The sequence below is a fragment of the Anopheles arabiensis genome, chromosome 3 (genome assembly GCF_016920715.1).
Source record: "Anopheles arabiensis isolate DONGOLA chromosome 3, AaraD3, whole genome shotgun sequence".
NCBI classification, from domain to species: Eukaryota; Metazoa; Arthropoda; class Insecta; order Diptera; family Culicidae; genus Anopheles; species Anopheles arabiensis.
In genome coordinates this window covers 82,913,199-82,926,189 of record NC_053518.1, presented here as the reverse complement: position 1 = coordinate 82,926,189, position 12,991 = coordinate 82,913,199, and the positions used below count along the sequence as shown (strand labels likewise).

General features: G+C 39.9%; 1 protein-coding gene across 1 annotated transcript in view; it reads right to left on the bottom strand.

Moving 5' to 3' along the window:
- LOC120901208 overlaps window positions 1–12,991 on the bottom strand; it is a 193,438-nt gene that overhangs the window by 79,128 nt on the left and 101,319 nt on the right. The window contains exon 2 of the mRNA XM_040308915.1: window positions 8,632–8,658. Coding sequence (XP_040164849.1) covers window positions 8,632–8,658 — 27 coding nt within the window. The remainder of the gene's footprint in view (window positions 1–8,631; window positions 8,659–12,991) is intronic.

Below are 12,991 nucleotides of genomic sequence, written 5' to 3'. Positions count from 1 at the left end.
CGATGAGGATATAATAGATATACTACACATTAGAATAGTTTGAGGAACATATGTGATTCTACAAAACTCCTGAATTAGTTCTTGAAATTAGTTTAATAAATACCTTGGACATGGACTGTAACAGGAAGTGTAATAAGAGTTTCGATTCAATTGTAACTTCCTTATCTTCTAAAATAAAAGAAAATTAAAACGACGCAAACGTAGACCTTTGCTAGTTTCGATGAGATATTCGGTATATTTTTAAGCTGTAATCACATACAATTATAGGAAACTCACTGTCCTTTAAGAACTTCCTTCACCTCCAATAGCCAACTTGTGCAAATCATGGAGCTTCTCTTCATCGCTCAATTTACCAACCGACCCTCAGTGCCTTAATGTGCACCCAGCTCCCTTCAGCCGAAGCACCCCCCCCCTCCCCCCCCGTCACCACATTTTTGCACAAACTTGCACAACAAAAAATGACATTCGCAAATCGCGGTGACACATCATCAATAAAGATATGCTGAAGCAAGCTGCTCGAGCTTCACATCTGTAAGTGTGCTCTCTCACACACAAGCTTAAGTAATGCCGTGAGCCCACCTTCTGGGTTCCATCTGACGCTGCCGAAATTGTATCTAGCAGACAGTGGCGGGCAGGGCACCAAATTCAGTAAGCTGCCGGGGCAATAAATATTCAAACGCGCGCGCTCGTTCCACCTTTGGAGCCCGGGCCATCGCACCATCGTTGCGTAATGCGAAGCGCGTCGATATTTTTCGGTCTGTCATCTGCAGCAACGGATCTCACGGCAGCTCTTGCTGCTTATCCGTTACAGCCAGCTTATGACGCTTATGTGACGCCTTAAGCGCAATGGGTGAAGAAAGTACCTACCGGGGTACTTTCCTCCATCGTCCTTTTTTTAGGCTTTCACCAGGGCCAGGCGGGGCAACAGTCTTGTTGTGTGTACGTGTCCTTGCAAAGGACACGGACGGATCTTTTTTTTCCTCTTCTCTCGTCTTCGTTTCAACAGCAGGTTCCGTTTCCGTGGCATGAACACCATATGACTCCCGGGAGCACAGCGACATGAAAGCGACGGCGGAAACAACAGCCCATAACGGAGGAGTGTGTGTGTGTATTGAAGCAAGCAAAAAGCGTACCCAGCGACAGAATCCAGAACAGCCGTGGAAAATACTCAAAGCGCGGGAAAAGAATAGAAAAAAATACCGAAGCTTAATCGAACCAAAGTAGGCCATGTGCAAGCGGAAGGAAATATTGCGCAATAGATCACGTGGCACCGGGGACGACAGGGCGGCAAAAAAGTAAACGAGAGGAGATGGAGGCACACACATCAAACTTCGCGGCATGTTTCAATTTCGACGGCACGGACGGCACACGTTTGTCTTCCTTCTTTTTTTGCACTAGGCGACAAGGGAATGAAAACCCGGACGGCCGGTTCCTTGTTCCAGGAACCGAGGAATCTATCGGTTCCGCCTTTCCGGTACGTCTTCCGGTAATTGAAACAGATGCCACTCATTTCGCTGATGCCCCGAACAAATGGTGCGCCCCCGCAGGGCGTGTGCGTAAGATGATGTTGCACACCAGCAGTTCGCGAATGCGTTTAGAAAGTCTGGTTCCACAGCGTACAGTGCGAAGAGGATCCTGTTCATATGGCCCTGTTTTTTATGTTCTTTCTATTCTGTGTTTGTGTATTTTTTGTCCGGTACTCTCTTGCATAGGCCCAGTTTGCCAAAGGTTAAGAGAGCGCTCCGTCCGTTAGAAGTGCGTCCAAAAGTCGATAACGGCGCGTATTCCTATTCGGTCCTTCACTGAGTGATTGAGCCGTTGATTGATGAAACGGAGCCTTCCACGGGGGCGCAGGACAGGAGAAAAGTGGTGGTGGTGAACGCTGTACGATTATATCGATCGTTCTCTGTCTCTACCGTTAGCTCACACCCTCTATCCAAGGGCTGCAGGATCCACAACTGCCAGCCAGGAACGTGCACACCGGGTGGTTGGTTGCATTCTATTTCAACTATTTCCCTCACATCCCGAAACGAACTGTTTGTGTTCGCTCTCTTTTTTTTTTTTTTGCTGGTCTGTTTTCTGGGTACCGTTTTTCAATTTGCCATTTTGTCGCTGCCCGAGCGCCAGTTTGATGGGAAGTTGTGTTTCTTTTCCCTTGTTTGGCTGTTTGCTAAACTGATGCTTTCGGCGTTGCTGTTTGTTCGTATTGTTTCGTGAAGCGAAGAAAAAAAAGAAACACAGATCGATTGCAAACCGGAAGTAGACAGCATGTTTAGATGGCTGACGGCTGTTTAGATGCCCCCAAAAACGAGCCGTTCCGTTAATGATCCACTCTAATTCGTTTGACGGGTGTTGAGCGTATGTTGTTTGTTGAGTTTAGCTTTATTCTTTTCTTTTTTCGTTTGTATTTTTTTCCTGCTTTTTCATACAGTATTATTAGCTTATTACATTCTTGATACTGTTGTAGATTCCTTCCTGTAGATTAAGTGTTTGTTAGTTTTCACACTTTTGCTTTTTACGTTTGAACTTGTGTTTTACTATTATATTATATTATCTTTTCATTTATATCTATTCAACTTTTTGTTTATACTAGCTATCGTTTAGAGAGTTTTTTTATATAAAAAAATAATATAAGTTTTTAATAAAGGTAAGAGTAATGAGAAAATTGTATCTTTAATTTATTAATCTAAAACGAATAATTTCTAAAACCAATAGTCGAATACATGTAATAAATTATCATTGGATTAATCATCAAATAAGAATCTATAATTAACTAAGAAAAGAACAACTATACCAATAGAAACAAGCTAACAACTGTGTTCTAAAATGTAATTAAAGATTATTGGTGCCAATGCTCTAATGAAAAACCTTTACACTGCTATCCTGTCAGTAATGCCTAAACCATGTTCCGCGAGGAAATTAAAACGTTGGCAGTACCTTGTGCATTAATTCCATATTTTACGTTTCTTGACCGATTCTTGCAAAGATTTAATCATAGCAACTCACGTGATTGCATTCAATTTTGGTATTTGTTAATTTCAGTCAAACTGTGATCATAACAGTTATCAACCAGAAATTAATGTGTTGATGCACTCTCTAAAACTCCTCATTTAATTGGCTCACCTTTTTTCCTTCTTACATTTGTTATCATTGAGTTGAATCACTTGAAGTGCTTTCTGCTTGTTGAGCTCTTTTCTATTAATCAACTGCAAACTAACTGCAATGCCATTGATTGATTCACATCCAAGAAATATCCTCTCAAACAATTTATATAAGCAGCAAGACATCTTATTTCTCTCCTCAAGTGTTTCTCTATCTCCATCAGCAATAATTTTCCTACCCTGCCAGCAGTTCTTTTATCTTCTGCTCAGGATTTTGCGAGGAACTACCGATACGATTGCTACATTTCCATAAAAACAAAGCACCTACCAAAAGGATAGGCTTTTTCCTGGGCACAGTACACCCAGCTGCCTAGCCACAGCTGATTTGTTGCTGACTTTGTTCTTCTCCATTGTACCACCCAACAATGGCAGTCTTACGATTGTGTGTGGTACAATCATAACCACAGGAATCGGCTTTGCACATTGTCACCAAGTGTGCCAATCGTTACAATTTATGGGCGGACAGGATTGCAAGTAGTATTTTTTTTTTTTGCTTTCTTGCCTCTGTACCAAGAGGTTGCCTTATTTGCAGTTGCAGTGCTTATCGTATGGCATCGTCCCAAACCATCAAGTTAGTCACCGTGCGGATCTTTATCAGGTACTCGAGTCATCGAGCATTGGCCAAAAAAAAGAGGTTCCCGTGAACCATTTGCTACAACGAACAAGCAGCAGATTCCACATACAACAGCCGTTTCCATACAGTCCGTTGCGGTTGCGGATCGATTACACAGGGACTCGGCGCTAGCCTGCGGAAAAGGACATTATTGTCAATTTTGCTTCTCCCTCTCCATTTGTTCTCCTGTTTGTTTGCTGTTTCGATCTTTATATCCTTTCTCTTGGTCATTCTTTACGGGGAAATCGTTTTAATCAGCAATTCGACAACCCCTCTTCGAGCTGCTCCGTGCAGCGTGCAGGTTTGACATTTGACAGCGCAGCAGAACGAACTACTACTACTCGAACCGAACCGAGTAGCAGCAGCAGAAAGTGCTGAAATTACACCCGTAACGGAGCCAGATTGTAGCTTCGTATGCTCTACCATGCTGCCGTGATGTGTGCAAATGAACCGTAACGAAATTGACAACTATCGAGCTGCTCCGTCACTGCACGGAACGCTCCCTGCCGTTTGCAACCCAACCGTTCACCGACAAGGGAGAGCGAAAGGATTCTATTAAGTGGGGTGGGAAGGGAGTTTTGCAAACTTCGCAACAATATCGCTTGACGTACTACGTACGCGAGCAGGATGCATAAAAATGGAAATGTGTATGTGTGTTGTCCCCTTTGTGTGCATTCCCGGGTTTCCCCGTGGGCAAGGGCAAACGAAGGGAACCCCTTAAACCGAAATCATTGAAACAAACAAAAGATGCATAAATCCACCATCCCCGAAAACCACCCCGGAACGGGCAACAAAGGCGTACAAGAGAAAAGCAACAAGAGAAAAAAAGAGGAAGCAAAAGAGTATGATTGTATCAAACTTTGGGTAATTGTTTTGTTTTGTCGTCAAAACTAACCAAAATATGCGTACATTTGCAGAAAAATAGTCAATCGGGATTTGTCGGGGAAACAAAGAGGGGGAAAGAATTCCCTTCGATCTTTTCTGTGTTTTTTTTTTTGCTTTTTTCGTTGGTTTGCTATTTTCCTCCGTATTCCTGTGGCGAGAAGGGTCGACTAGGTTGGCAAGGACATAGGCACGAATAAGGATGTCAACGGGCCGGCAAACGGGGCGATATTGTCCTTCAAAGGTTCGCTCTGTCGATGGGATATAATTTGGATTCGATACCATACAGTGAGGGACATAATTTAAGCAACACTGACGACTAGCAAAACGAGAAAATGAAGAAAAAATTAAGAGATAATAAAAGTATGTTATTTATTGCATAATATAATACATGCCAGTCACTAGTGTTGTCTAAATTGAAAGAAAGTAACAAATATATTTATTTATATATTGTTCATTAGGGACGGCCTGGCCGTATTGGTAAAGTAACACATCTACAATGAAATCAAAAATTGAAGATGATAAAAAAATATTATAGAACAGTAACTAAATCAGAAGCTCAAGGTAGCATAATTCACCCATTAAAGAAATAAAATAAAACAACTTTGCAAGGATAACTCATGCTTTTGGACATCCGTTTCAGCAAAAAAGTAGTTTTATTTCTAAAAATGTCTCAATAAAACAATAACTACACGTAAAAGAGATAAAAATAAGGCAATTGAACCAAATTGTAAAAACTAAGAAATAACGTACAGATTTCTGAAACTCCAACACGGCGGGAGCTGTAGAATAGATTACCAAAAGTTACATTAAATGATTTTTTATTAATACTTAAAGAAAAGATTCCTTCTTGGCTGGCTTAACTCAATAAAACCTTTGTTTTTTGTAATTGACTGTGAATTTCACTGACTGTAAGTAATTGAAAGAGATATTTTTATCCATAAAAGTGAAATGTTAGTAAAAGTGCTTGTGTTAGTAGAAATTACTATAAATTTTGTTGAAGATTTTTCGACAAAATTCATCAGGATCAGCAGAAACATTCAATCTTTCCTGAACTAGATTGATCGTGCATATAATGAAGTGGCATTTAAATACATTTTTTCAACCTAAATACAGGTTTTTTGCTTAGTTTTTACATACATTAAGGCAATTCTTTTGTACAAAAACTAACTAGAACCGTAAGCCCCCGGTTACAGTGCAAGAAGACATTCGAGCGTTTGCTAACCTAATTGCTCAAAACTATAATGGAGCTTATTAATAACGAAAAACAAAAAAAGGCTATGCAACACTTTTTCTGTCCATAACTGTAGATAACGCCCCGTAACCAAAATGCTCTTTCATCCTTGCAAATACCGTTTTTAGAGTTGCGTATCCTATTTTGCGAAAACGCCAGCACACACTCAACAAATGAGCGCATGCTGCGCTTCAAGCAATGGAGGAACCAAGCAAGCAAGCATGTAACAACAACAAAAAAATCTAATAAAGAAACATGCTACACAAAAGGATAAATCGAGCAAGGCAACGAAACGGGCGGAACGAAGCCTGCAGCGGCAGCAGCAGTAATAATCCTGCATACCGATCGCACTCGTTATCTGATGGTGTTTCTGGCTCAACGCCGCGTGCTGAGTTGAATTTTCACCGCGCGACCATGCTTCAATGGCAGTCCGTTCCGAAAATACCAAAAAAAAAACATGAAACTAGAAACACATTCCATTCCCCGTTACGGTGGTGCGGACAACAACAGCACCACCAGCACACCACCAGTTTGTCCTGTGTGTTGAATGCTGCCAAGGATAATAGGCGTCCCTATTGCCTGATGATAATCATTATCCTTTTGCCAAGGGCCTCGAAAGGCTGCGTGTAATTAAAAACTTAACTCAAAAACCCGTCGAAACGGTGCTACACGCGCGAGCACGTACGGTAATCGCACACCACACACTAACACTCGCGTGCGCTTTGTAGCAGAACTGCATCTGCAGCGGTTTTGCAGTTCCGTTTTCCTTTTTTCGTGGCTGTGTGTGTGTTGCTGCTGCTCTTGTTTTGTTGCCATTCGTTTCAAGGTTATACAAGGCGGTACATATCCTTCGCTACTGACAGCCTTGCCAACCAGCGGAACAAAAGAGTGTAAAGGAAGCGCGCGTGCTGGTGCCGAACCGGTTCGCATTTTTTTTTTCGCTTTTTGCTCTCGAAACATGCAGCTCAGTTACAGAGTTGTTTTGCGTGCTTTTCCTCGCTTCCTTGCCACCGATCGGCATTTTTCACCGTTTTCACCTTTTGCTTTGCACCGCTTCGTAGGCCTGCGCAGGGATAAAAGGGTTGAAGCGATAGTGCAATTTGAATAAATTTCGGTGATAAATGTAGTTTTAGAAGCAAGCCTGGTGGTGCCGTTTGTGCAGGATCCGCTTTTAGAGCGGTGGCCTCTGGTCTGCTGGCGGCAGGCATCAGCTGGTTTGCCAAACGGTGCGAGCATGATGGTGATGATTCGCATTCTTCTTCCACCGAAGCAAGCTGAAAGGGGCAGCTGTTTGATGGATGTCAGACCAGCAGGTTTTAGGAGTGTGGTGCCGATTGCTATCGGCAAATGGAATGCGATCAAGATGGCTGCTCCGTTTTTTGGGGCAAAATATAAAATAAAATAGATTTGAAATAGAACGTGTTACTCTTCTATCTCATCCTTGTCTTATATGTTTGGCTTCTTCTAGTCTTAAGATTGCATTGAAACAAAAAATTACTTAAATTAGTAGGTGTCAGAGATTATACAAAATCTACTTTTTTAAGTTTGGAATAAAATGTTCGTGAAATATTTCAAATCTGCCAATTTACAAGGTTTTCCAAATCACTTTCTAATGTGCACATAATTATTCACCGCCTCCAAGATGTTTTTCAACAGCTGTCTAATAGTTGATTTGCATCAAAATGAAATTTTAGTATTAACACATGAATTTCAACACATCACAAGGAACTGTCATACTCAATCCAGCATGAGTCGTGTTGAAAATCATGCTGAAGGAATCAGAAATTATTGTGTTGGAAATGAAAAGTCAGATTGATGTGGATTAACATCTTGCACGCGGTGAATAACAACGTTTTCATTCGAAACTGACTTGGAAAACCCTGTATATAACTTTAATCAAAACACAAAAAAAAATTCATTTAAAACAACTAAGAAAGAAAAAAGTTTCAGAAATACATCTTTGCAAATAAGTCATTTCTACTGTCAGGATAGAACATTCTAAAAAATGGTAAGGTAAAACGACACGCATTTGATTCAAACCTCGTATGAATCGACAAATTGGGACTTCACTAAGGAAACTCATGTTTTGTTAACACCGCAAATGATTCCAAAACTACAAATGTACTGTTTTGGTTATCATAGCTTCTGTATTAGAATCAATTTACTCGAATTGGATTTTTGGATGTTGTACTGTATTTTGGACCGTATTTCTTGATTTTTGTTTTTTCTTGCTATACTGTCACTATAGGAAAAGGACACAACCCTGTGCATATCGTGGTTAAAGTAAATAATAAGCAAAACCAGTAAATTTTGCGAAAAAACTGAATATTTTTTAATTATTTTTTTACATAAATAAGTCACAGAAAAAAAAGATTGATCAAACAAAGTCTGAAATTCGCACAAAGGCCCTGTTTAAGTGAAAATTGACTTCCAATCAAGAACATCCTTCGAGGGCTCGGTTGACTACTCTCGTTATACAGTACTACTTTCAATATTTTCAATATCATTGAAGCGAATGTATATCTGACATTTGAATGACTCAAAATCTCGATATTATGTCAGTAATCCAAATATTTGATACGTTCTAGGGAAAACATAACACACGATGTAATAAAAAAAGATGTTTTTGACGAAAAATTCAACAGTAACGAATAAATGGTAAAAAAAAAACTTAAAGAAACATTATGCCAAAATAATAAAGAAAATTGATTGGATTGATTATGCACCAAACGAAGACATACCTGCTCGAACATATAGCCTGGGCGAACCTGCAAAATGGACATTTAAAGAATAATATCAATCGTATGTAGTATGCAAAAGTATGTTTATTAAAGAATGTAACTAAACATTGCTGGAACATGAAAACTTAGTAGTAACTTAGTTAATCATAAGGGATAATCGAAAAATGCAATGTAGTATATAGATTGCTACTATCGAAGGAAACACACGTTTAAAAACAACAACTGTGCGTCCTCAAGGTAAGTGCACTATAACTCAACTATACTCATTGACTTTAAAGCATGAACTTCAACGAACGATTACCTACGACAAACTACCGAAGCACTTCCCGGAAAGCAGGCAAAATCACACCACTCGAGGGAGGTGGGTGGGAGGATCGATTCCACGGAATTAAAAATAGCACCCACCATCAAACGCTTGCGGCCCGAATCTGACCCGGAAAAAGCAAAACTCGTCCACAAATAACAAAGCTCATGAATATTTTTGGAATGTGAAATTTCCATTTTCGTGCGAAAGCGGTCCTTCCCCATTCACCCCGATGGAATGCTCTCCCCGCTCCACATCATGAAACTACCGAGAATGGTTTGTGATTTAGCATGACGGGCACAACGGAAAACGAGCCCATGAAAGGAAAAACGGAGCCTTTCGGAGGATGGTGGTGGGGTGTGGGTACTGGTTGGAATTTTCCAATTCCGTCACCGTTTGCTGCGTACGCATAAAAAAAAAACATGTAAAGGAGCATGGAAAAGCAAAGGCAAGAACAATCATCAATCAAAGTGCTCCAGATCCGTTTACTTTAGCCAAGTGCGGTGTATGCACATGTGTGTGTGTGTGACTGTTTGCGTACGGCCCAATGGCACATAGTAATCTCATTTGGTCAACCAACCTTTCCACATCAACAACTTTCCAGTGTGCTTGATGGAGAGAGAAAAAACGGGGGAGAAAAGAACGCCAAACTCTGGTGCTGCTACAACAAAAAAAAATCTACCTCGAAACATATTCGGCACCATTTTCTCCCCTTTTTAACGCCATCAGTTTGATCATTATAAGATTAAAGGACCTTCCCGGAGGCACATAGCACATAGAAGCTCTATAGGAACGGGGAAATGCAAATGAGTGTGTGCGCGCGATTTATGTAATCAACTTGTTGGACCGAACTGCCACCATACGAGAACATAGCGAATGCACTACTACAACGAACACACTGTCCATTACACGCAAGCAGAACCCTCGTCATTGATGCGTTACTATTGCGTAAGACTGCCAGCGGGCTAAATGTGTATGTGTGTGTGCATTTATGTAATAATTCGTGTAGAATTATACTAACCCCTAAACAATAAGAAACGTTTCGCAGGGATGAGTTTTGCAACCCCTTAATGCTTATTTTGGTCGACGTGTAGATTATTATCGTGTTGCAGTTTTATTCATTTCTTTTACAAATAAGCTGAACAAGGAAGCAATGGAAACTTTTGTACGTTAGCAGGATTTGGAGAATATAGAATTCAAACTGTATCTGGATTCGTTGCTGTACAGTTTTTTCACGAAGAATACAGAGTTTGACAACCTTAGGGTTTAGTTATGGTTCTATTTCAGCGTTGAGTTCTTGTCATCCAAGCGAATAACTCGAAAGCACTGATGATATAGTAAAAATGTAGCAAACATTACACAAGAAACATGTAAAAGAATAAAAACTAAAAAAAATATGACAAAACCCGTAAAGCCAAAACATAGTAGTGACAGAAAAAAGTAAAAAGTTAATATTAAGAATTAGAAAAAAATACAATAAATGTTGAGAAAATAAAATGAAAAAATCACATAAAAACACAATGATCTATAAAATGGGAAAACAATGATGACAAAAGTATAATCCTTTTCAAATGTTCAAACGTTTGAGCGCCTAAAACTGTAACAAATCTGTTTCTAATCTCTTCCTGTTTATTAAAGTCGTTGCCGCTAAATTTTGGCTCTAAATATCCTATTTTTGTCTCTAAGGCACCAATTTTTTCACTAGGAGTTAATCGATTTTTTTACAAGATTTAACGTTCAATCTGATAATAGGGATTCCAAAATTAGTGAATAAAAGAAAGGAATTAGTAATTTCATTGTTATAGTTTAAAATATAACATTTGTTATGTAAATTTTGAAGGTTTTAATGTGATGAAACAGGTTGACATTTGTTTGCAGGTGTAAGCAACAGCTTTAGAATTTATGAAATTTTCCTATTTTTTCCCAAAAACAATCAAATTACTTGTGCTCTTAGCTGCTCAAATACCTTGTACAATTATCATAATTCTAACAAGAGGCAAAAATTTAAAACCTACAGACAAAAAAAGGCGCGTTAGAGTCAAAACTTGATGTGCACTGTCAAAAATGTATGACTTACAGATAAAAAATTATGAGTTTTGTCAAAAATGGATGCCTTAGAGCCAAAAACTGTAGACAACGACAGTAAAATGTATATCTATTAGGCATTCATCTAAGTTTGTTCTAAATAGTTTGGCAAAAAATCTTATACGACCACAATCAGAAATTTAACTGAAATACTACTTTCAATTGATGATGTACGCATTATTACGGTATAATATATAATACATTTCCTGGAATAACACCAGTTTTGTGCTCTTGTTATTATGAAAAAGACATGCTTTCCATCCTGTTGCGCGCTACTTTCATGACATCTAATCATGGCAAAGATTCAGATTTTTATCCACTATAAATCCATTCACATGCGACCCATATGAGTGGTGTATTGGATTGAAAGCGCTGAAACGCATTTTGAGCAAGCAAATATCTGCTCCAGACATCATAACACCTTTTCACTCTACTAATAATAATGCCCCATCTTCTCATCGTGGCAGAAAAATTGGCCTAATGCGTTGAGCTGGCAAACAAAATTACGCCCGAACGGAAAACTCTATCTTCTCGTGATTATAGCCAAAGCCTGCTCGAAATGAACTCCAGCTTGTTTCCGCTACTGCTTTTACTTGCGTTTCTTAATAATAAATTCCCATCAACATATTTCATCTACCAAACACCAACTACACACACACGTCAACGTCAGGCTTTCCGGCTTTAATAATATCTTTCTCCCTATCGTTCGGCCCGGTTTAATCAAACCAAACCCCGGTGGTCTCACCGGGCTTGACACATGCTTATGGTTTAATGTGAATCCGCTTCCTCGTGTTTGCCACGCTGGCAGTATGAGCCCGGGTCGGCGCCAAAAATTCAATTGCTTGCACTTTCTCCTGCCCCCGCTCAACCGCTGGCCGGTCGGCACAGGTCGATCGATGACGATAATAAGACCTTTACCCGGTGCGACACAGCTGTTACTTAACGACCGAAAAGCCGGGCAGCAAGCAAGCAGCACGGCAGATATTTATCGAACGAATATTTCCGTCAGCGATTATTGCAAACGTACGAGGCAAAGGGACATTTTCCACGGGCGCGCTGAGGACACAACCGAACGGTGCGTGGAGGGCACAGGAAAAAACCCAAAGTAGGAACGCATGAGCATAAACATACGATAAACGATAACGGTGCCAACATGACACTCTCCGGATGGGGTTTCTCTTTCATTTTCGGGTGTGTGCGTGTGTGTGTGTGTGTGTGTCAGTACTTTGGTTATTCGTTTTTCCCTACCAAATCTTAACATAGCATTCACATATATTCACACACTTACACACAACAGGATGGAGCGGATGTTGGTAGCAAGCACAGTATGGCACAGGCCATCAGGCCCGATGAGGGGAAAACAGGGCATTTTCCTCAAGCCAGCGCCATTCGGCAGCGAAGAAATGCTTGAGTAAGCATAAATAAACAACCGGCACTGGATTTTGGTTCGTTTCGTTAGCTCCTGCTTCAGCAGGCACGAGAAACCGGGTGGAAAATCCAAAACAGGTCCAATGTGGAATGTGGTGCACAAATGTAAGGAAAAACTCCTTTTTTTCGGCGTAAGTGCTAAAATAATATAAAACATTTTTCTTCTTACATTTCCAGACCATTTTCAATGTCAGCACTTTAAGCGAGCAACAAAGCCAGGAGAATGTGTTGATATTGAATATTTTAGAATAGTAACTAATGTTTCTTCATTCATAAACGTCATATCGTATAACATTTCGTGCCGTTGGATTGGTAGATAAAAAACAGATGGGAAGAATTGGTGTGAGCAAGATTTGATACCAGAATGTACTCAAATGATCGAACATGATATGAAGTTTAATTACTATAACGGCCTTTATTTTTTGTAAAGAATGAATACTGAAAGTAATAGCGAAACTAGTCAAATGATCGTTTATTTTTCAAGAAATAATTAGTCACTCCTCCGTTTTCTACAAATTGATATGACTGCAAATAGTGTTGTGA